This window comes from Anoplopoma fimbria, chromosome 3, assembly GCF_027596085.1.
Source record: "Anoplopoma fimbria isolate UVic2021 breed Golden Eagle Sablefish chromosome 3, Afim_UVic_2022, whole genome shotgun sequence".
Taxonomy (NCBI): domain Eukaryota; kingdom Metazoa; phylum Chordata; class Actinopteri; order Perciformes; family Anoplopomatidae; genus Anoplopoma; species Anoplopoma fimbria.
In genome coordinates, this window is record NC_072451.1 from 17,918,391 (window position 1) to 17,942,801 (window position 24,411).

General features: G+C 40.4%; 1 protein-coding gene across 1 annotated transcript in view; it reads left to right on the forward strand.

Annotated features, from left to right (window-relative positions):
* The window catches only part of LOC129089161 (glypican-5-like), a 91,014-nt gene that overhangs the window by 53,933 nt on the left and 12,670 nt on the right, over window positions 1-24,411 (forward strand). Inside the window, exons 7-8 of the mRNA XM_054596540.1 lie at window positions 7,100-7,220; window positions 20,017-20,158. Coding sequence (XP_054452515.1) covers window positions 7,100-7,220; window positions 20,017-20,158 — 263 coding nt within the window. The remainder of the gene's footprint in view (window positions 1-7,099; window positions 7,221-20,016; window positions 20,159-24,411) is intronic.

Here is a 24,411-nt window from a genome sequence, read left to right on the forward strand (position 1 = left end):
AAACAGTTTCCAACTAACTTCAAAACAAGAGAGATGAGATTGCTGGGTTAAGCAGCTGACTCTGTTTTCCGATCTTGTTTGGAGTTGCCAACATCACTGCTGTGCCTCTGCTGTGTTATGTTTCCGACCCCTCCCTGACTCGACCTACATGTCTGACTCATCACCCCATACAGAAGCTTGCCAGGCTGCAAAGAAGCATGACAGAGGGCCCACTGGGCTAACGGCCAGGTCCACAAAATCAGAGTAACTGGGAGCTTTACAAAAACTTTGACAAATAATTTTGTCTCATTGTCTCGAACTACAGTAAAAAGGAAATTTGACTAGACTTTTTGATGGTTTTTTTCTAGTTGTTGAACATGAAAAAACTTTTTATCCACACTGTCATAGTGCTTCTCAACATCCAGTAGGGTTACCGTCTCACCGGGACAATACTGGCAATAGAACTGTTTCTTTTCCAAATCCCCACGCTGTCAGCTGGAACTAAGAAGAGGTGAGGTCAAAAGATAGGAGGAGGAGGAAGATAAAGAGAGTTAAAACACAGAGCTGTTGTGAACAGACCGTGAGTAAAATTAAGCCAAGTCTGCATGCCTCAGGTAGACTTCCAAGTGACTGCTGCTACTGGTGGCGCTCAGAGTGTTCATGTGGTTACCAGCTGAGCAACAAAAGATGGCAAGGAGAACAAAGAGAGAGTGTGGTAGTGGGCAGGGAATTCAAAAGGAAGAAAACTGAGGACTTGAACTGAAGACATGGCCTCTTGGTGGACTTTGAGAGATTGTTTAAGAACACTAAATAATAGGTGGAGGGGAGGGGAGGGGAGGGGGAGAAATAGAGCATAGAAAGAAAAGCACACTGTTTGAGCTTCGCCTGCCCTGCAGATGCCCTCTGCTGATCTGTTGCTGTTTCTCATGGCACATTTTATGACCTAAATATTTCCTCTCCAATAAAGTTGTCTTTAAAGCACAGCAAGTTTCACCACACACTGCATTTTGGACAACTTCTATCAGAACAACCAAAGGTCTTGCTGGTGCTTCATTTTGTATATAGCTTGAGGTTTGATATATTTATTTTTACTGTGTTTATCATCGGGAACATACGATAAACTCAGACCTACCACAAGGGTTTGTGGTAGGTCTGTAGTGTGCCGTGTGTATTTTCACATCGCATTAAGGGCCACAGGCTTGCGAAACATTTCCGACGCATTTGCACATGTCATGTTGATTAAATGTTTGCGAAGGGGCTTTTGACCAGTTGCATGTTCACCAGTGTGGTGTTAGTACAGTGATTGGCTGCTAATGGCACACAGTGTGTGAGAACAGACTGGCCTTTCAGAACAAAACCTCCTGTTCAGAGTATTTCAACATGTCCAAGCCCTGCTCGTAAAGTAAGCTGGCTACAGACATCTACTCAGGCCCCTCCCCGGCTCTCACTACTGGCCTCACTCGTGACTTCAGGTCCTCTGGTTCCAGGAAGGGGACGTTTTAATGCTATATTTTAAAATGTAATGGACTAGTGTGTTTTCAGCTTATGTAGACTTATGTCACTTAATGAAATCCATTCAGCAACACATGTAAAAATAAGGAATCTTGAATAAAGATTAGTACATTTCAGCAGGTAAACTCTATTGCTACTCTATTGATGTGTGTTTCAAGAGAAAGAGCTGCAGAGCAAGAATTTGAACTCCTTTAGATGTTAATGTCATTGCAGGAAAAGTGTAATGATGGTTTATTGGTCATTGCCACTTTAATGGATTTAGACATCAAAAGTGTCATGGTGACACTGCTTGAATGTGAATTTTTTTTTTTACGAGAAAACATATCACGAAAGATGTCACAAAGACAAACCAAAACCCTCAAAGATAAAAGCTACAGCTGGCATGACCCGATATGTATTAATCACAGGACTCAACACATGTGCAATCTTGTATGTCCACAACTGGGGAGAGGCTTTATTAATCATGATGAACACACAATTTGCTGTTTACCCTGACAGCGGTACCACCAGCTCTAATCCAGCGCCCTCCTCAGCTGGAACGGTACCACCCACAGGCGCAAAACATACACACACACTCACTGGGATGAAAAGCAATCTCATCTCCTCTTAATCATTACTCATTGACACTTCTGCTCTCCTCAGTTTGCTGTGATTCCGCCTGATGTTTGTTCCAGAGGAATCATTTATCTCAATCTATTTACATGTGGAAATGCAACCTCCAAAGATGTCTCATGTCTAATGTTAAGGATACGCAGAACACACAAACAAATATAAATCATTCAGTACTGCACTGAATGAATTAAAGATTACATTGTTAAGAGGTTAGGCTTGTATTGCAAGTCAGTAATAGTTCAGTTACATGGCACTGAAGGCCCTTTTTTGTTTTTAAAGATCATTTTTTAATTTATTTAATATTCTTTACTGTGTACTTACTTATTTACTTATTTATAATACTACTACTCTTGTTTGCACTATCCTCTCTGCTGCTGTAATCCTGCAAATTTTCCTGCTGCGGGACTAATAAAGGATTATCTTATTTTATCTTATCTTATGCTTTTTAATTGTATTACCACCTTAAGGATGGATCCCGCAAGACCTTTAAAGTTCAGTCTTTACCATTCATGCTGCTAATTGGAGAATAATATAACTGTCTGTTTATTTGAATTGCTTCAGAGATGATTCTCAATATTTGCTCAGTATATTTATGTATTACACAATGATATTATCCTGTTGATACACTACATCAGGCCGTTGATAATGAATCTAATAAACTTGAAGATTTCATGAAAAAGTGCTGCTTTTCAGCCGGTACAAGATGAGTATTGATTCTAATTACTGAAGCAAAGATCCAGATAAACAGTGCACTTGAAATTCCTGGCAATGTCAAGCCCCCGAAGAACGCCATGTAACCTTGGTGTGCTTTTTAATCCAGATGCGAATTTTGAAGCGCATCAAAAATATATCAACAGAACTGCCTTTAATCAACTCAGAGATGATGCACAACCATTTTATCTCCCTGCCAGAAACTGGTGCATAATCTCATGAACCATTGGGATCCTGGCAAAGATCTCTGCAGACAGCTTGTGGTATGAATGCAATTAAGCAATTAGATAATATACAAACCGACAGGCCTACCCGCTGTATGTTTATGATTATTGTTTATGATATAAGTCTCCAGTGATCATGGTACTGAATGTTAAACTAAAATAAAAAAGTAAGCTACTCTGAATAGGTTAAGCTGAATAAGAAAGATTGAGTTAGTGTTTGTTGTTTCTTGTGCTATGTTTATTTTAAAGGGAAATGTGACAAGCCATAAGAGCGCGGAGGGCAGTAATGAGTTTTACAGAATAAAAGCAATGTATGGGAAATGCAAAAATGAGACCTAACCTGTCGTTAGAGAGAGAAAACATCTAGCTAATTGAATCCATGGGGAGTGGGCTCATTAAACCTTCCAGCCAGAACTGAGCACAGATAAAGGAAAACCAGAATGTTCTTTACCTAAGGCCAATCTGCTGGACGCCCCCTCACTCTGACTATGGCCAACCTTCTCTATACCTATTATCAAATGTTTACACATCCTTGGAAATGATATAACCTAGCTTTGTTTACAATATATACACCGAAATGTTTAGGCACAAGAATGCACTCAAAATGCAAATATATATATTTATTCTCTGCTATCTCTCCATATACCTTGAAAGATGAATACTTCAATGTTGTTTTCCGTCTCACAACCCAGGAGCATTCCTGCAGGCCTTTCAAATAGATCAAGACAGTTCAGTTCGGGGTCGGCATCGGGGAGTTGAGGGTCACTGCTGGTCGGCGCTCCAGGCAGAGAGAAAGACGAGAACAGACAAAGCCGCCTTTAGGACAGTGCATCAATTGGGCATTCACAGGGGAATGGGTCGATTCCATAGAAAGGGGTCAGAAAGCCATGAGTCAGAAGCCATACATGTGTAGGTAGTCAGTTTGAATGTCTGTTGAGGTTGAACATTTGAGACCAACAGAGGAGAGTACGGACTGTTGATTGCAGAAAGCTGTTATTTATTTATTAGCCACATAAGAGAGAGATATCATCCAGCTGCTGCAGTCTTTTCATTTTCTGAAACCATCTTTTGCTCTATATTCACAGTAACACTTTAATTAATTTGGACATGAGACTATAGTGAGAGCAATTATAAAACAGAACATAATTGCCATTGGCTGGAATCTTATCAGAACATCAGATGTCTGCTCCAGATCCGTCCAGACATTTGCAGCATTGATTGTCTGTTATCAGGTAAATCGTCTGAGGGATGTCCTGCCGTGTCACTTGTCCTGTCCCCCTACATGATATCAAACATACCCCGCACTGAAACGTTCCAGGGCCTATCACACAGCCAAACTCACCCTGACACTTCCCTTTCATTAGCATCCCATCTGATGAGCTCATTTCCCCGCCAACACTGTTATCCCAAGCCAAGCCTGGAGTCAGACACGCATATGCTGCCTAACACACAGGCTCCCACTCTCCACCACTGCTTGGGGAGCTGTTTAATTCGTCAGTTTATCATTTTTTGTCAGAAAAGGGGAAGTTGAACGTCCAAAAGCCATCGATTGTTTCCATCTTGACAAGAGAAGATTCACAGCCGCTGGCAATTAAGAGCCTCAAGTGTTGTCAAAGCAGACAGTGGTTTGTTTGTGTGTGTGTGTGTGTGTGTGTGTGTGTGTGTGTGTGGGGGGTGTTAGGCTTGAGGAAGGGTTGGGTGGGTATCCACTTTGCAAATACACTAAAGACAAAACAAGCAATTAAAGGAGGAAGAGGAAATCAACAAGAAGGGGATGTACAGTTATGAGTACCAGCAGAGGGTTAAGAACGACATTTTTGAATTTTTATGGCCCCGATCAGTAAAGTGCTGTTTCAGCAAGTCGAGGGAGCACAGACCTCATTGAGACATTGCTTAGATCACAGGCCAGAGATTCTCAGGTTCAGCACTTTTATGATTACCTCCGCCCATGCTCACAATGCTTATGTATAAGTATGCGCATGCAAAACTAAATAGAAATACACACACATTGCCATAAAAACATCAATATAAACACATTCACTTACACCTTCCATAATCACTTTATCGGCCTTGTACTGCCTGTGGAAGAATCAATTGATTTGATTTCAGCACACGTCATTCATCTTAAAGGCTGTTAATTCTCTCAAGCGTGGAGGATTATCACCAACATATAACTCTGTTATTAATGTGGGCAATAGTATAATGAATAAAGCGGGAAATAAACTTTATGTGTATAAGGCAAAGCTTTAAAAGTCTGTGTTTCTGACCCTCACACATATGGTTAAGAGCTTTAAGGCTTTAGGTGGTCACCAAAAGGATATGGTCACTGATACAAATGGCTTATACCTTCACAGGTTGTTGTTTTTTTAACCTCAGGGAGTCTCAATATTTGGCTGAGCGTGGATTAGGAGGAGGATGGGAGAATGTGTGTGTTTCTGTAGCAGTATTAGTGTGAAAAAAGAGTTTAAAGAGGGTGAGTGTGTTTTAATATTAACAGTCTTTCTGTATTATTAATGTACTTTCACGTTCTCTGTTAAAAAATGATACACGTCTAAAAGCTGAAATGTCTCAGCACTTCTCTATGACAGGCTGCTGACTTATCATTTCCCTAAAATCAGAAGTAAGTAGCTTCTGTGATGTTCTTATTCACTAATCATTATTCTAGCAGTCACAAGCTTTCATTAAAAATATCCCAGTTGCTATAATAAGGGAATTTCATTGTATGTAATAAAGAAATGTTTCTTTGACCTTTAATCTTTAACCAAATCTAATGGATTAGGTTCAGTATGATAACTAATATCCATTTAACATTCTAGTCACATTATTTTAATAATAACTTTTAATTAATGGTGGTACTTTCCAATGGCCTTTACCAGAGAGAATAGTTTAAAGAAATAATAAATAATTTCCCCCAATTTCTGAATGCTTTATGCGAAATAAATGACTATGGCTCTGTGAATGTGAGTATGTGTATGTTGCTTCTATAAAAAGAGAGCTAGCAATGTAATCAATTGCATTCTACCGGAAAAACTAGAAAAAGTTAAATGTATTCATTCTGGAGCCTTAACTTGGCTTGGTTGTGTCATGATACTTTGTTATTTCAGCCAAAACTATTTTTGTGTCTATTATACAAAATTAAGTCTCTTCCCCTTTACATCGGGCAGCTGCAGGAAGTGTTAGCCTCCCTGACATCAGCTCAACAACAGCTCTGACAAAATCAACAGCTCTAATCCCCGCCGAGCTGCAGGCCCACGGAGCATGCCAGGGATTAAAGGGTCCAGCTCACCATGTGTCTCAATTTCATTTTTACCAGGCTGTGCTCGGTCATATTTGAATTTAAAATATTTTCAATCACAGAAGAGCATAAAAGCTGCATCAAGGGTCTTTTGACCACATTTTATGCGAAAGTTATTGCGTAATGGAGCTTTGAATGTTTCCCGTGGAACATGTTCTCTGTTTTATTTGTGACAAATGAGGCCCTAATGGTTTTGAGTTTATGTTGTGGGAATGCTGCGGTACAGTTGGCAAGTTTCTAAATGCAGACATTGATGGACAAACAGAAACATCGGTTTGGTTTTTAGTTTAGTTTATTTGACAGTAGATCTCATCTTATTTTGTCAAGCACAACTCTGCAAAGTCCTAGATATACTACCTCTGCCAAGGAGGTTATGTGTTTGGTTTGGTTTGTTGGTGTGTTTGTCTGTTTGTCAGCAGGATTAAGGGAAACAGTAGTTTCATGAAACTTGGTGGGAAAGTGTAGCAAGAGCCAAAGACGAACCCACTACATTTTTGGAGCTGATTGACCTCTGGGGAGGTCTGCACTCCTAGAATGGCCTTGCTGTTTCCATTGTGGTTCTTGATATAGTTTAATCACACTTTGTCACATACAACAATAAAGAATCCCACAATAACAAAATCATACACTGCTGCATGTTTACAAGCCAAATAAAGCCACACATTGTCAGTCTTACTACAAATAACTGTATATCTGCCTCTATTTGACAACAATATTCCCCAGTTCTGTCTATAAATATGTGACTCCCTCTTTCTTTTTCCCACAGCTATACTGGCCGAGTTGTTGGAAATGGTCTACACGCCCAGAGGCAAAACCCAGAGGTCAAAGTTCGCAGTCCGGACCCTACACTGGCTGAGGTCAAGGAGAGATTGGAGCTCTTCAACCAGGTAGGATGACCATTGCACAGCATGAAGACATCTCTCATCATTAAAGTTAAATATGTAGCATGTTCTTTTGTACATGTATACAAATATGTATATTCATGTAAAGAATACAGTCTTAGGTCATCAAACACATCATCAAATACACCACTTAATGCCAAGGGGCTTGCTACAATTGCTGTATATGTCCGTAAGGAGAGGTAACAGTCAGTCAGGTAACTCACTGTTTACCTGACTGACTGTTTACTGTTGCCTTGTTTAAAATGGATAACAAGAGTCAGACAAATGAATAAAATGTCAAGAGTCTAAATTTGCATATGAACAATTTTTTCCAGCAGTAAAACTGACAAGAGGTCAAAAATGATGAGTCAACCAAAGTATTATGTAGTCAACAATGCCAAAGTCTCAAGTGATATGGCTTTAGTCTAATTAGAATGCCTAAAACAATATAACTTAAGGACAGAAGTGCCAGACTTTGAGCGCCGAGGCAGATATCAAAGATAAATGAAAAGGATAGAGGGTGAAAGGGAATCGCTGCCAAAAAAAAAGTGAATTACTGTGGAAAGAAAAAAAAAGGAAAAAGAAAGATGAGAGGAGGGAGCAAAAGGTCAGGAATGAGTGACAGATAGGCAGAGATGACACAAGCAGCTTCAAAGTGACACTGTTTGTCATGTAGATGGGGTTTAGGGCTGAAAAGGACCAAGAAGAAAAGGGCCATTTCACACAGTCCCTAGAGGCCATTAGAGGAGACAAACGGACCAGGATTCGGTTCCCCTCTGCCTGTCTGCCCTTTTGTTGCCCTGAAAATTGTGCACAGATAGTACACCAGGCATCTCTCACTTTCTATCTCTTTATCCTTCTTTCTGTCCACTGTATTTGGCATTAATGTACCTGTTTGACTTCACTGACTTTTCTTCCACCTCATATCATGACATTTCTTTATCATTATGTGCGCACATCCTCCTTCATCCCCTTCTATTTTTACTCTTACACCAAACATTTATTTTCCTTCTCCGTTCTCGTGTATCTTATATCTCACATGTATCTCCCAGCCAGCCTGTCCACCTGTCTGCCACTGACAGCTCAAGATCATTTCTGTCCGATCAAAAAACATCCCATTGTGCACGGTGGCTGTCAAGTGCCCTGTTGTCATGGCAACCATGCAGCGTTGAGCGGGTGTCCTGTTGACATTTACAGGGTTGAAAGGCCTAGCTTGATTCTAGACCAGGCAGCGGAGCTTGGCTGAGCTTTGTGTTCGTGCCAGATAAGAGCAGAGGATCACAGAGTGTTTAACTGCATAATGTGGCAGGCTTCTCCAAGGTACATCCGGAACAGTTGAACCAAGCGTGGGGATATAATTAATCACACTTTTTAAAATAGTTGACATATGTACACTGTTAAAAAAGCATCAGTGTTTGCAAAAAGATTGCTTAAAGGTTCTTTATATAGATCTTCAGAGAATTAATATAGCGCCAAATAACTATTTTCAATGTAAAGATTTATTGGATGTCTACCAGAGCAGAGAATGAAGTCACTCTCCATCTGTGAGTGTTATAATCCGAGCTCCGCTGTGTTTTGTTTACATGGCCAGCCCACCTCGCATGCCTTGTAGTGCATGTTAGTGCATGTGAACATGCCCCACTGACTAGCCCACGTTGGGTTAACACTGTTAGCCCTGTTAGCCCTGTTAGTTGCAAGCCACCGACTAAGCCATTGCCCCGTTGAGAGCAGTGTGAAGGCAATGGCTATGCTTGCTAATTTGCGTTGAGCACCATGAAAATACAGTTAATTTCAAAATGTAAATATTTTAACAATTGACACTCACCTGTGACTACTTCTAATACTCTCCAAAATGATTGGCATAGATCAAAGTGGCTTTGTTCAGATATTAGATCCTCCGCCAACACCTGTCTTAAAAGGCCTGCGACCTGCTTAACTGCCCCAAATTTCTTCCCAACGCGTTGTTTTTTAAACTACTTTTTAACTGAACCAAATCTAATCCAAATCTAACTATCCTCATCTGTCTCTCTTTCCCTCCTGGCCAGTCAGATATTCAGTTATATAATTGTTATTTTGACATTATTAAAGGTGGTGGAAATTCACAATCCTTGTAAAAATGCCTCAATACAAGCTGCAAGGCAAACATCAGCATAATGATGTCACCTGTCTTGTGGTCTACTTTTTTCGAGCAAACAAGGTCATCACCTGTCCCCGGCTCTCTTTATCCTTGCTGTACAGCCCTCAACAGATGTTTGCAGACAGGACCATTATATAGGAATCTTCCAGGTGGGCGAGTCAGTTCACAAAACAAGTTCCTATTCAGATTGATTTTGGCAAGCCCATCTGGTTCCCTCTCCAAAATATAAACTTTATTGGATGCCCTTTTTTATGCTTTTTAGGCTGTAAAGTTAATTGCAGTTAAATCAGGTTTTCACAGATATAAAGCATTATTGATCCATACAGTTTACATTTGTTTGTGCAGACTCCATCGTTTGGCACTGATTTAGCTCAGTGATTGTGGATATGAGCTGCATAATCGTTTAGTTATGTGAGCTTAAACAAAATTGACAGTGGATGAAAATTAGTAATTAACAATCACTGTGTGAATCCTGTGTGGATTAATGAAAGTAGCAGTTTTTGGCCTAGTAGACCAAAAACAATCTCTCATTGTTACAATGCTGCACCTTCCGTCTGATTCCTGGGAAGTGCATTTGATCCAGTAGATAGTTCAGGGGGGCTGGGAGTCTGGAGCAATCCCAGCAAATATACAAAGCCTCGCTCTGCCTATTTCGAACGCTTGAAATCTTAGCGGCCGTAAACATCAAAGTGCTTTGCATTAATCAGCAACACCTTCAAGCCCTTGCTGGTACGTTATGGCAACTTGGCAAAAAAGGGCTGGTAAAGTGTTACTGATTATATGCTTTAAATTAATGTATTACTTTGAACATCTGATCTGTTTTTATTAAACAGCAGGACTATTTCGAAGTCGGGCATCCCGCCATCTGAGTATAAAAAAGCTGACCTCGGCTGTAAGAAAAAGTTTAACAGAAAGAAACTTTGTTATTGAGATATTTCCTATAGACTAATCAAACTAATGTCTCAACGGTTGTTAATTTTGGTTCTTCGTGTGTGTTGCTGTACTTTCATCCTTGCGCAAATCACTTTGAGTTTCAGACGTTCACAGCGAGAACATTATAGAGAAGTTAGTCCTTTGAAGTAGTGAAGACTGATACAAATGATCTATTTGAGGTTAAGACATGAATTTTGTGTCAGTGTTAGAAGTACAATTATGCGTCTTTTAATGTTTGTTCTTTCATCTTTGGAGTGAGTTTGGGTAATTATTTTCACTTAAAGTAAAATAAAAAACAAACAAAAACACACACTGGATTGATTTTAATTGCATGAATAGTCTCTTTTTTACTTTAAAAATGTATTGCAGGTATTTCAATGAATCCCTAATCTGAGTTTTTCCAAATATGAATAACCTCCATTTTTGGGATTAGTGAGGATAAGACATGTATATTTTTACCTAGTGGAGAGTAGTTATACCCAGAGCACTGTGGCACTAAGAGGATTTGGAAACTGCTGCTGATGTATCACAAACCCCTCATCTACCCGTGGCATTCTCCTCTTAAAGCACTCAGAGCTGTGTGTGTGTCTGTGTGTGTGTTTGTATGCACTATAATGTTTGATTTACAGACATCCACAACATGTGGCCGGCAGGTTTGCAAAGAGGAAGAAGAAAGAGGAATCCTACACGGTTGCACTTTTGGATCAACACATCACCATGTAAAATCCAATATATAAAAGCTGGTATTAGCACACAAAAAAAGCACACAGAACAAGCCTAATCTCTTGACCGCCTATAAAACGGTCCATTAAGTGAGTAGGCCCAAGTTATGTTCCTCCCCTGTGTATCTCTGACTTTTCCTCTTTCTCGCTCTCTGTCTCTCTGCCTGTAAATATTGCTAATGTGGACAATAAATGTTTCAAAGTGGATTTTTGATTCCTGGCCATGAGTCCAGCTGTTTTTGGGTGGGGATCTTTTTCACAATGGTCTATCTGTTTCCATGTGAGGACCGAGGCCAGATCATTTGTTGATTTGTCAATTTGCACTTCGGTAAATGAGAAGTCGGTGGCAACGCGCAAAAGTCGATGGCAAACCCTAGACGTTCATTCTCACGCTCTATTTCCGCCTTTATTTTTCACATACTTAGACATGCACATACTCACAAATACAGACAGCATCATAAGAAATGGTGAAAGCTGTGGTGGATGGAGAGTTGGAAAGACTCAAGCATAAAAATCCAGTAGAGCGAGGCCAGTTGCATGTATGATTGATGAGATCGACTACCGCTTTGCTGTCTGGTTTGGCCAGTGGCCCGGCCAGGTTCCACATCAGAGATGCCTTACTTCCCTTTAACACATTCCCCTCTGTGGAACCAGTCGATCCTCAGATCTATCAGCTACTGCAGCGACTCAGGATGAATGTGTGCTGTTGTTGGTGAGGAAAGTTTGTGAATGATGAAGACCATAAACAGTAACAAAATACATACATACATACACGTTACATGCTCACTCCTGAAAAGTAAAAAGGTTAAGTTTCATGAGAAACCAAAAGTCAGTTTTGTGACTTCAACATTCCTTCACAGTATATGTCTCTTTTATGTTTTAGCAATGCCTGCAGCAGTCAGAGAGTGTTTGAGTTTTAAAGAGGTAGTGGAGTCCAGGGATGAAGAAAGAGCTCAGGCTGAGCTGGCAGCCCGTCACAGGGAGGGGACAGATTCTTTCCACTTGAAGAAGATGATGGAGCTGGCCTTCACAGGAGCTCTGCTGCTCTTTGCTGCTGCTGTGGCAACGTTACAGCAACAAGTCTCACTGCCCAGGGCTCGCTGTTAGCTTGGCAACCAGACCTCATGAACCCAGACTCTAACTTAAGCATAACATATTTTTTTTATTCCATCATAATTAGATGCAAAGCTTGTAAAAATCCAGTGAACTGAGACTGTTTTTCCACATTGGGTCATATTTACTCTCCCCATGGGTTTCAGTTCCATGCAGACAGTGATTCTTGTCATGTGGAGAAAGTATGGGACCCATTTCCATTACTGGCACAAAATTATTAAAATCCCCTTTTTCAATGTGCATTTGTTAAAGTACAACAAAAACACTACGTTCCAAAAGTTACCTGCAATAGGGATTACAGGCGTATGTGTATTCACATATTAAGTAAACATTTGACGGAAGGAAGGAGGGGGTTTTAGTTTTGGTTTTTTTCTTGTGTAATTGAAAATATTTTATTTTGGAGGATGGGCTTTAACACTGTTTTCAGTTAGGCTGTATATCGGAACTGATTTCTTGAAATTGATTATCTTTTATTCTAAAACTCCCAGTGTGATTGAACTTAATTAAATTTCAGTTGAATTCTTTAGCAACCATTACTATACCAATATTGTATAAATATGAAAGACTTTATGTTTCTTTTTACACAACTACCATAAGCAACTGTCATATACATTCTTCAACTCTTTTCGTGTATGTTGTAAATACTAAATTTACACATGGCAAACATTTTACTGACTGTGACTTCTTAACGGTACCCTTTATAACAAGAGAATGGACTGTATGTATCACAGTCAATCTAAATGGATGGATAGATGGATGGATTAATGGATGGATGGATGGATGGATGGATGGATGGAGGAACAGATGGATGGATGGATGGCCGGACGGATGGATGAATTGATGGATAAATGGACAGATGAACGGATGGATGGATGGACGGCAATTGGGTGGATGGATAGATGGACGTACGGTGATTGGAAGGATGAATGGATGAACGGATGGATGGATGGATGGATCTTTCTGTGCTGCTGCCTTAGAAGGACTTCTGCAGCCCAGTTGGAAGTCTGAAAGGCTTTTGCTTCCAAGCAACACAGCAGCAACAGCAGCAGTCCTCACTATCTGTTTACCCTCACATTTCACACAACAGAGTCTTTAGCAGCTAGGTAGCTGTTGGAACACGCTCTGAGAAAACCGCTGATGTCACTCAAACTGTCAAACATTTTAAACAACATCTCTATCATTCACCCGACACAAGCCAAAGTTTATCCCCTCATACATACATTACAAAAACACTCTGCCTGAGTCAGTGCCTGACAGGAGCAGGGTGTGACAGCCCAACCCCAACAGCCTGTTGCAGTGATTGACTCATGAGGGTTCACACGAGGTCATCGCCAATAAAGTGTCACTAACTGTTAGCAAGGAAATCGACTTGCACTAGCTTGCAGTGCAGGGGTGTGTGTGGCTTAGCCTTTGTTTGATAAATGTGCAAAGTATTACTCAGAGCTCTTGGGGAAATGTGATCGTTTATTTTCAAAAGTACAAGCAGATTTTCAGATTTCATACAGATTTCATGAAATCCAATTGAAAGTTATGCCACAAAGAACTGAACTAGTTAGAACTTGTTTTGTTGCAGAAAACACAACCGTATGTAAACTTAAGAAAACATTTAGTTTTTGAGATGAAGAAGCAAAAGTTTCCCTGCATTCCTAGGTCCAAGACAAATCTTTGCAACCTTTGTCCTGGAACATTTCTGCCTAAACAAATAGTCATCCATTTTAAACAGTTTCTTTCAACACTCCTTTTCTCTACCTCTTTAAATTATGTCCAACCTGCATTTAGCAATTGCAACCAAACTTATCATTACCATTCTGTAATTTTACCCCAAGATCTGGCAAATTTTGATGGTACATGTGATTAATTTAGGTGAACTCAGAAATCACGAGTCTGTCTCACATTTTTTTGAGATGGGTTAGGTTTGTGTGGCCTTGGCAGAGGTGCATGTGATCATAGATTGAGTGTGTCTACACATATGTTAATAGTTAACATTGTTGATGAGCTGATATGATGTCTAAATAGGATAGTGTGAGTTGGTGGTGGTCAGTGATCTATCGAGAATTAAACTTCATCTTTTCGTGGTCTACAGAACAATATGGATTTCTCATCTAAAAGGCAACAAGGCAAAAGATCGAGCCGTCAGCTTTGGTTTAGGGGTTTTTATTGGCCTCATCTTTGACTATGGGAAAAGGACAACAGCAGAAAAGTACTTGGCTCACTTGTTACTGCCTTTGATTTTAAATTCACTTTTGAATCAGTTCCCTTTTCCAATGCGGGTTTTTGCTGCAGTCCAGACTCTGAAACTACTATTAGTGTCCAGTCCCAAACTTGCTCAATCTTCCAGTCAAAATCTATTTAATCAAGAACTGTCTGGAAACTGGTTGGCCATGACAACCCTTATTAATCCACACAAACAATACATCATATCTGTTCCAGAATCAGCAGCTATGGATGGCTGAGCAGTGCAGTTATCCACAGTTACTTTTGTTTGTTGCCTGTCACTCTTCTTAAAAGTCTCCCTCTCTGTCTATTACTGGCTTTCTCTCTCTCTCTCTCTCTCTCTCTCTCTCTCTCTCTCTCTCTCTCTCTCTCTCTCTTTCTCCCTCTCTCTCCCTCTCTCTCTCCCTCCATCACACACAGATACAGTTCATGCTTACTCTGTCTCTCAGCTGATGTTTGCTTTTACACAAAAGCAAGTGTCTGTACAGTATGTGAGAGAATGGAGAGAATTTTAATTTAAAAGTAGAGAGGAATTCCTTCAGCAGACTTTTAGACATTGCCGCTGTCACTTTTTCCTTCAGTCTCCTCCAGGCTTTCCTTCCCATCTCCTTTTTCTCTGTCCACATGTGCAGTTTTTTACCACGACTGCCCTCAATGAGGTGATACTGTTACAAGAAGTCGGGGATGAAAAAGAGCACATGTCTCGATGTGGGGACACAAAGGTTATGACTTATGATTCCGGTTCACTAGTTTGACAGCAGTATCCCACATAAGACGCATGCACAGACGCGTGCACAGACACACTCACTCAATGGGAGTTGCAGTATTCTTATACCATCCCTGCTGACCACATTTCACATTTATACATTTCATAATCAGATTTTCTGTTTCCACATAAAACTGGAACGTGCACAGTAGCTTCCTGGTTAAGCTGCACACGCACACACACACACACACACACACACACACACACACACACACACACACACACACACACACACACACACACACACACACACACACACACACACAAACGCTCTTTCAGTCTTGTCTTTCCTCCAAGCTCCTTCAGAATGAGATTGGTAACTACTGGCAGTACTGATTTTAGTTTGACCAGAATGCACTCAAATACATGAAGGAATCCAGCTTGTGGTGCCCTCAAAACTGCCCCATCATCCTATAACCGAAGAATGCCTTTGAAATGAAAGAGAGAGGAGAATGAGTTGGCAGGGTGAGAGGAGAACTAGCAAATATTTCATGATTTGGGATTTTATTCAAAGCCTTATGAGAATAACTCTTTTGTCTTTGGATTCCAGGGTAATATCAAACTAAAGGCTGGAGTCTTGTTTTTTTCATCTCCTCCACCCTCAGCCCCCTCAAATGTTTGCAGTCTTCAAGTCTGAGTTCAGTATAACTCCCTTTTTATTTCCCCCTTCTCTGCTTGTGTCTATCTGTCTTTCTTTTCTTCTCGTCAATGTGTCACTTTCTTTTTTTTTTACCTGACACGTGCAGTTGAAAACCTTAGTTAGATATTGATCTGAAGTTGCAACACTCCCACACTCTCACATTCCCCTCATTTTTCTTGATTCAGTACTCGTTTTGTTGACTGATATGAAATGTTCAGATGATTTGAAATGTCAGATTTCTGCATCTGAACCTCAGCACTAAAGAGTCATGGCTTCACTTTAAACCTGCCAATGATATTAATTCAGGAAGAAATACAGTATAGCATAAATCACCTCCCTTACTCTCTACTTACTGTACATACTGTACTAACAGCAGAAACAAGTCCTATAGGATTGCATTTCACTCATCATTATTTGCTCACCATAGTTACGCGTCTCCAACCAGCAAGGAGGCTCTCATGAAGTATGTGGTGATTACAGTTCAGTTTGTCCTAAAAGATACATATTACTGTTTATTCACTATGTTAAATGATAGTATTCACACAGTTTGTTTTCCTTTTTTATTACCAAATGAGCTTTATTCTGTTGTAGTACTCTCAGTTGTGAAACAGAAATTGTACCCATATACTCACAACATCCCCCTGGGGGCTCTCAGTGTCATCCCCCCCCAATTCATTGTCTATGGAGCAGTTCCACACTTGATGACATCACAATTTTGAGTTTAAGCACCCAAGTTTTTGGATTTGGGAGAGAGTTGTTCATGTTTGCTAATATTACTGGACTGTCTTAGCATAAGAATAACATGTATGATTTTTTTAAATGGATGTAGTTTCCCTTTAAGAGCTTACATGCTTTATTCTAAAGCATGTTCTCTCTATCAATAGCCTGTACAGCCTGGAACAGTAAAGTTCTATTTAATGCAACAGCCTGGTGATAGTGAGCATTGTTTCACATGTCATATTTTATTGAAATATTCTGCCCACCTCTTCACATTGACCTTACATACTATACATTTTGTATTTTAAATGAACTTGCACAGCTTAGCATGTAATGGTTATCCTTCTTTTACTCTAAAAAAGATAGAAAACTGGGGGAAAAAAAGCCAATTAGAGAAACACAGCCAAGGCCCTCATTGAAACCCAGAGCTGGTCCTCAGTGCAGCAACAGTCAATCAAAAAGCAGGTGGGAGAGAGAATATTAACTGCACATTATGCACTCAACAGTGTTTAAGAACTCATATTGGAATGTCCATATAATATCATATATGTAGCCTATCCCTCTTCCTTTAGCTCCTAGACAAATTAGACATTTGCTTCCTCACTATGCTGTGGGAATACCACAGTTAGGTTTCCTGTGGTTTACTTTTGAAAAGACCACAATAGAGTTGAACAGAAAATAAATAACAAAACACTCTGGCATTATTGCAAACTTGACATAGTCAAAACAAACTGCATTGGACAGCAGCCATCCAACAATTCTACAACGGCCCGAGTGTGGTTTCCACGGCGACGCCGCCTTAATTGATTCCTTCTCTAATTAACATGCTTTAAGGACAGCTGTGCCAAGGAGCATTGTGTTAAACGTCCCCTGAACGTTATTAGCTCTATACCCAAATGGTTATCTGGATGGTGTTGGGACACAATATTGTGCTGTTCAGCAGAGCATTTCCTCATAAACTCATTGCATATGTTTAGTTGCTTTACATAATAAAAAAAGGTTAATGGATTTTTCATGGTTGCTGTCCAGAACTAAGGAAGATGTTTTTTTCTCTCTTACTGTCTATCTTCCATTATAACTTATCGTTCCTTTGCAGGCTTCTGCTATGATAATTGGATTGATGCAGTGGATAAATACTTCAATTTTAGCTTGCTGTTTTTGTAGTTTAATCATTGTACTTCTTCATATAATTCACAAAGCAAGAATTTTTAGTGTGGACCACAATGTGTTTCTCCAAACCAAAGTTTTATCCGTCTTCTAACAAGGATCACATTGCAGCCTCAAAACAGGCAGAGCAAGTACAGGACACACAAAGAGCCTGTCAACAGGTTGTAATGTGAGCCAATCCATAACTATAAAATGCACTACTGTAACCAGCATGTAATATTGTTCTCATTTATTCTTTGTAATCCTCTTGTAACTTACTGTCCATCTATGAAAACTGAGCTCTCCAGCTATTGTCAATGGCTTTTCCTTTTTTTTTTTTTGCGGTGAGCATAAGTGATATGTTTTAGCTGCTTCCACTAAAAGGCCCTCTCCAGTTTCATGAAGCCCCGGCCTTGTGTTATGCTTGCAGAAGACTAAATTCACTGTAGCCCTCATTTCACTCACTCAGGCCTAAGTGAGAGAGAGGGGGAGCTTTCACATTAAGTGAAACTAGACTGCACGACTGATGTTATGAGTTACAAAATCAAAAGTACCCGCTTGTGTCAGGATCCGTCTGGTCTAATCTTCCACTCTCTCACTTGCAGATAATGGTTATTACTGCTCTGGTAAGAATGACAGAAAGAATACCAATATATTCATAACTGCTTCTCTGATGACTTTGATACCAGTTGAACTGCCGCAGAATTACCACTGACAATCAAACATTCAGACGTCAACACTGGCCAAGTTTTGTGTGAGATTCTCATTATTTCTACTTGTCAGTTTAAGGCCTTGACTGTCTGGGTTTATATATTCTCTCCGATGTTAGGAAGGTTTAAAGTGAAATGTCTCATCAAAGATGATCAAAGAGAATCAGTCTTTTTGACTTTCGTGACCCCCTAACTTTTCCTCCAGTACCACCAGGTGGTTGATATTTTGGGGGTTTGTTTGAAATGTCTCAACAAATGGATTGCCGTGACATACATGTACAGACATTTGTGGTCCCCAGACGATGTATCCTAACTGGTGCTCCTCTCACTTTTCATTGTGCACAGGTAAAATCAGGTCAACATTCTAATTTGTCTAATATCTTGGTTTATGACGTAACACTGGTGAGACTAATGGCATTCCCATCAGCTTCAGCTGTTAGTGCTATTTAGCAAACGTTAACGTGCTAACTATGATATTTAACAAGGTAAACATTATACCAGCTAAACATCAGCATGTTAGCCTTGGCAATGTGAGCATGTTAGCGTGCTGATGTTAACATTTAACTCAAAGGAAAGTATGTTAGTCTTGTTTAAGGATTGTAACTTACAGTCAGTGTGCATACAGTGATCCTGAAATGTTTTATGTTGTTGAAGGCTCAGAAGACAACTGGTTAAATGTCACCTTTGCTATCAGGTGTGTTGAGTGTCAGGCAGAGTCACGTGTCAATGAAAAGGATATTAGTCATCCGTCAACACCCCAAACCCCACCCCCATTCCTCCCACCCACCTCTCAACATGTCTTTAGCGGTCGTTGCCTCCATATGAAGGTCAGCTGTGTACAGGATTGATCTTGTCAGCTTTCTCATGAATGTTTAATCCTGTGTGTGTGTGTGTGTGTGTGTGTGTGTGCGTGTGTGAGCTTGTATGCATGTACAACCCAAAGCATGGACAAAATGAGCACACTGTGTTTGTCTCTATGGCTCAACATATTCTACAAATCTGGTATTCACGCCACTTTCTTACCCTCATACTCCAAAGGATCATTTGTTGTTGAGTGACGACAGCTTCTTGTCAGACATGGTGTGATGGAACAAAGAGCACCTTGACAGCAGGGAAGACCAGCAGGTGGTCCAATTAGTTGGCCCCATGCTGAGCGGGGCAGACTTCATAAGCAGTGGTGCTTCATGCTGCAGGCTAAGAAAGCCTTCATGCAGAACAGTGTTATAGTTTGGTGTGATATGGTTTCTATAGGTCCAGGGGTTGATTACAGTTAAAAGCTAGAGTGAAGTGAAAAGACATTCTAATTGGCGTACAAATAAACCACACGCCAAAATATGACCGGTGTTACAGTATTGTGTAATTTATTTGTTTTCTTGTAAACTTCAACAAGTAAAGTATTAAATCTCACTGCTCTTCTGTTCCCCCAAGATGCTGTTCTGTTGGGCCTTTGCTGACATTTAAAGGGATTGATATGTCAGAGCAGGAAACACATACATACAGTCCTATAATGTTCCACTGGGAAACACTTGACCTCTTACTGGTTGCGAGATCTTTAACGTGCTATTCAGTTGTCTGTGTGACCTTCAGAGTTCTATATGTATATAACTGATAAGACTTAAAGACCAGTGTTGTAACCATAGCAAAATGATGATTCCACAAAAAGCAGTGTGTGATAAACCTCCTGTTACTGTGTTTGTGTTTCAGGAGACCCAGGAGAGGTTTCCAAAACTGGGCCAGATGGAGGCCTGGGATGAGCTGGGCAGTGGGGAAACAGAGGAGGGCAGCACCACAGACTGTGATGATGAAGATGGATGTCAAGCCTCAGGAGACGGTCAAGACCAGACGGGTAAGTGATACATGCTCACGCCCACATGCACAAACACTCACATACTCCTCTATTCATTTTCCAAATGTGTTGGCAAAAGTGATGTTTCCTTCACTTGAATCATAAGAACCCTTCATATTTTATCACCCACATTCCACATGATGTCAAGATCAATCTTTTGATGATTTATCATCTCTCTGTTATTATTATAATTGTGTTCAACCTTCAATCACCTGACTTTGTGCAATGTATCACCAAGGACAGATCTGCCTCTCACAAGGCAGTATCCTTTCTCTCTTTTCTTTAGCTCAGTGAGCATTGAATTGTTTTCCACAAAGTCACTCTTTCTTTCAATGCACCTCCTACATGGCAAGGAAAGTATACTTCAGAACACATATTCACACAATGCCATCCTCGCCCACTGTGTCCCCCTTGAGGCTACAGCAAAGGTTGTGGCACATGAGGTTCCTCAGATCCTGAGGAACAACAGGCCAGTTTAGTTCAGTGGGCGCACACACACACACACACACACACACACACACACACACACACACACACACACACAACCAACCACACCAGCCTTCTACTTCACGTATTCGAATAATGCATTTCCTTGCCCCTTATCTTAACCTTAACCTTAAACATCATAAATAAATGTCCGACCTTAACCCTAACCTAAAACCAAATTCTAACCTGAACAGCCCTTTGAAGATCTGTCCCAAAGTGAGGACTGGCCAAAATGTCCTCACTTTCCAACAATTTCCTCACTCTGTAGGTCTAAAAATTTAAATTGGTCCTCAAAAGATAGCTTTACAAGTACACACACACACACACACACACACACACACACACACACACACACACACACACACACACACACACACACACACACACACACACACATACAGGCAGTGATGAAGGTGTTGGGGCTTGTGTCGGCTTTAATAAGAATGATTTGATCTCCTGCAGAAGCTTCTTGTTAATCATCCATAATTATCAAGTTGCTTTTATACACCTACACAGTTAAACAAAGTTGTTCGGTGTGAAGCATTTCTCTAAGTAGCATTGAAGGAGTAGAGAGGAACATGGAGGAGCAAATATGCACTCATACAATAGTAGCAGGTGCGTAGTTTGCTAGAAGAGTTAAGACATTTTTTCATGTCTTAGCAAGAAGTCAGACAACCACAATAAAGATTGGCCCGTGATATGATCCCACCTGGAGTAAATTGAGCCTCTTTTGCTTCACCAATTCATGTCGTGCTGTTTTTCCCTTAGTTACCAGTCACCTTTCCACTCTGTTATCAAAATAAAGGCAAAAATACCCCAAAAGAATTCCACAGCCTTTTCACATAGCAACAAACTCTTGAGTTACTTGTGTCACAGAACACTATTTAAGGCCCCATCATTTAAGCTGCATTTTGACTACTGTCAAACAAAACATTTGGGGAATTTTCCCAATTGTGAGTATTGATCAAAAGACTCAAAAGGTATTCCTACGTGTATGGACCTTTTTAACAGCCTCTCTTTGGCCACCTTGAAGTCAATACCAGTTTTTACATTTTCAACACTTTACAACAGTGAAATTAACAATTTTCACATTCTAATCCTGTGTTATGTATACACTTCACTTGTTACATACAAAAAAATCTGCATTGTACTTATGTAACATGCATTATGCCTGATGTAGTTTTACTTGACTGCTTGCAGCTGAATTTACCCCTTAAATTAAATTAAAAACAGCAATAGACTATGCCAATTAGTTAAACTTTTTGGGCACCAAAAACTAAAATCCTATTATAAGGAATTAGCCACTGCAATGTATGAATGTGAGAAAAATAAAACACACAAGGTGAAAGAGCTCTAAGGCAGCATATCTAAAAACTACAGGGCTCGTTTTACCAAAGGGTAGCGAGAAGTCTATCCACACCACAAAGTAGCTAATACACCAATCAATAACCATTACTTTTCCTGTTCCACACAGCTCTGAACAGGTCCTTTCTAACCCTGCTCCTTGTTGCGATGTGGATAAAACATACCAGCCTTTCTTAGAGTTCTGACAGCAGCAGCAGTATCCCAACAGCAGGGGATAATCAATCAAGACCACTGTCTGAGATTTACAGAACAAAACCCATTAGTCTGTGCTCAAAGTATAAATCCATATCCCGCTGAGCTCTGTTGCCTGTTCAACTGTCCTTTAGCCTCCAAAAGAATATTTGTCATCCAGTAACAAATTCATGCTTCTTGAAAAGGTGTGATTGGCCTATTGGGATCTCTAAAGACAAATAACTGCATTGGCCTTAGTATTAGACAACACCGACTATATTCATAGTCACTAAAGTCATTCACTTCTCTGAAGACTGATGCCAAGAGCTGGCCAACACTTGTCCTGTGCTGCATGGTTCACTCTTGGCATACAATTCCTTTACCACAGCCAAGCGTGGCTTTTGGAACTCGGCTGTGGCAATACCCAAAGCTTTTTGTTAGAAAACGGCTATGGTAATAAGCATTGTATAATTCCATTGTTCAGTCACATGCTGTACTCACACACTCTCTTGTTTTCTCTAACTGGCATCTCAATGGGATTTACATTATATTAAAGGGGAATTCATCTTAAAAAAACAAACTAAAATGTCTCTCATTCTCTTATGACTTTCACAAATATTGGTTAAACTGTTATTGATTATCCAAACATCAACTTTGGCAACTGTAAATTGGAATTCATTAGATGAGTGAGGTTGAAAGGAAGGGGCAAGAGGCATATTTTACCTCCCATCTGTCTGTGGACTTGTTTGCTTCTGTTTAGCTGTGGCAGAGCTCCCAAGGTCCATGTTAAAAGGGAGCATGACCACCCACTGTTGTGCTTAGAGAGACTTCATTACCAAGCTAATGAACAGCGCTAATCAGCAGAGAACAGACTCTCCGTCTCTATCATCACTCAGATGGGATGGAACTTCTACAAATCTTACTGAAGAGATAGGATACATGTGTGTGTAGCCTCCTGCATACTGAAAGCATGTTTAAGAATGCAGATGCAGATGTTTCTACATACATACAGTACCTCAGTAGGCAACCGTATGAAAAATGAGCACAATGTTAATATTTCACACTGTCCGGCTTAATAAAGGATCACAAATGTGCAAAAACCTCCAGACAAGAGTTGGAAAAGTCCCATTATTTTCCAAATACTCCAATTAGCTCTCCCCTTCTAAAAGAAAGTGCAGTCTGACTGCATGATGTCATGCCTGTTTGATCACGGTTCAAATCCTGCTCCTCTTGCCTGGAGACATGCTGTGTACTTTGAGTGCCAACTAAACAAGGCCCAGTCATGTACGAACTGCCATGACCGCAGCCATGAACAGGAGAATAAATCAGTGAATCTTTAATGAACCATATCATCTCTCTTCCCCTGCAGCAATGAGAGCCTCTTCTGTGGTACATTTTGCGGCGTGACTATGGCTTATTAACTCTATTAGCCCGGGAACACTTAAGGCCGCTCCTTCCAAAGGAGCTATTCATTTGGAACTAGCTCATTAACGTATTAATCTCTAAAAGACCCACAGTGCCACTTTAGACCACTATCTCTCCATTAGGAAGAGAGAGGAGACTCCAAATGTCTGTGCATCAAAAGGTAGATCAGTACTTTATTTGTCTGTCTGCTTCTGTGAGCCCAGCAGCCTTATTTGAGTATCTGGCAGAGTAGGCACAGTCTTTTCTGTTCTGGCCTTTTGTGCAGATCTGGGAAAACAGACCGAAGAGAAGAAATGTTTTTTTTTTTCTGTTATTGAAAGTCAATCTGCAGTAAAAGTTTGCTTTTGTTTTTTTGTAAAACCTTTAAAATCAGGAAAGAGTTTAGAATTGAACGTGGGAGGTTTAGCCTTCACACAGCTACACCTTTTGTATTGGACTGCAGTATAGCTGTTGCTAGTGCTGCTGTTGACGCAATCTGCCTGACAAAAGGTTTGAGGAGTCATAAACACAAACAGGTTAACCATCTCAGAGGAGAAGTAAATGCACGGGGAAACACTTCCTGCGATTTAGCTGCAGGGATGTGCTGCGAAAAAGTGTGAATCGCACAGCCATGAAAGTACAATTCTCTTTTGGTAACAAACACCATCTGTCAGGCACACTTGTGAGCTCATCAAGAAAGTGAAGACACCCCCGGCATTGCTCACACACTCTGCACTCCGGTGGCTAAACCTCTCTATTAGCATGAAGCCATTGACGATGATTGTTGTGCTTTGCCACCTTGTCAAAGAACATAATCGTCTAAATAT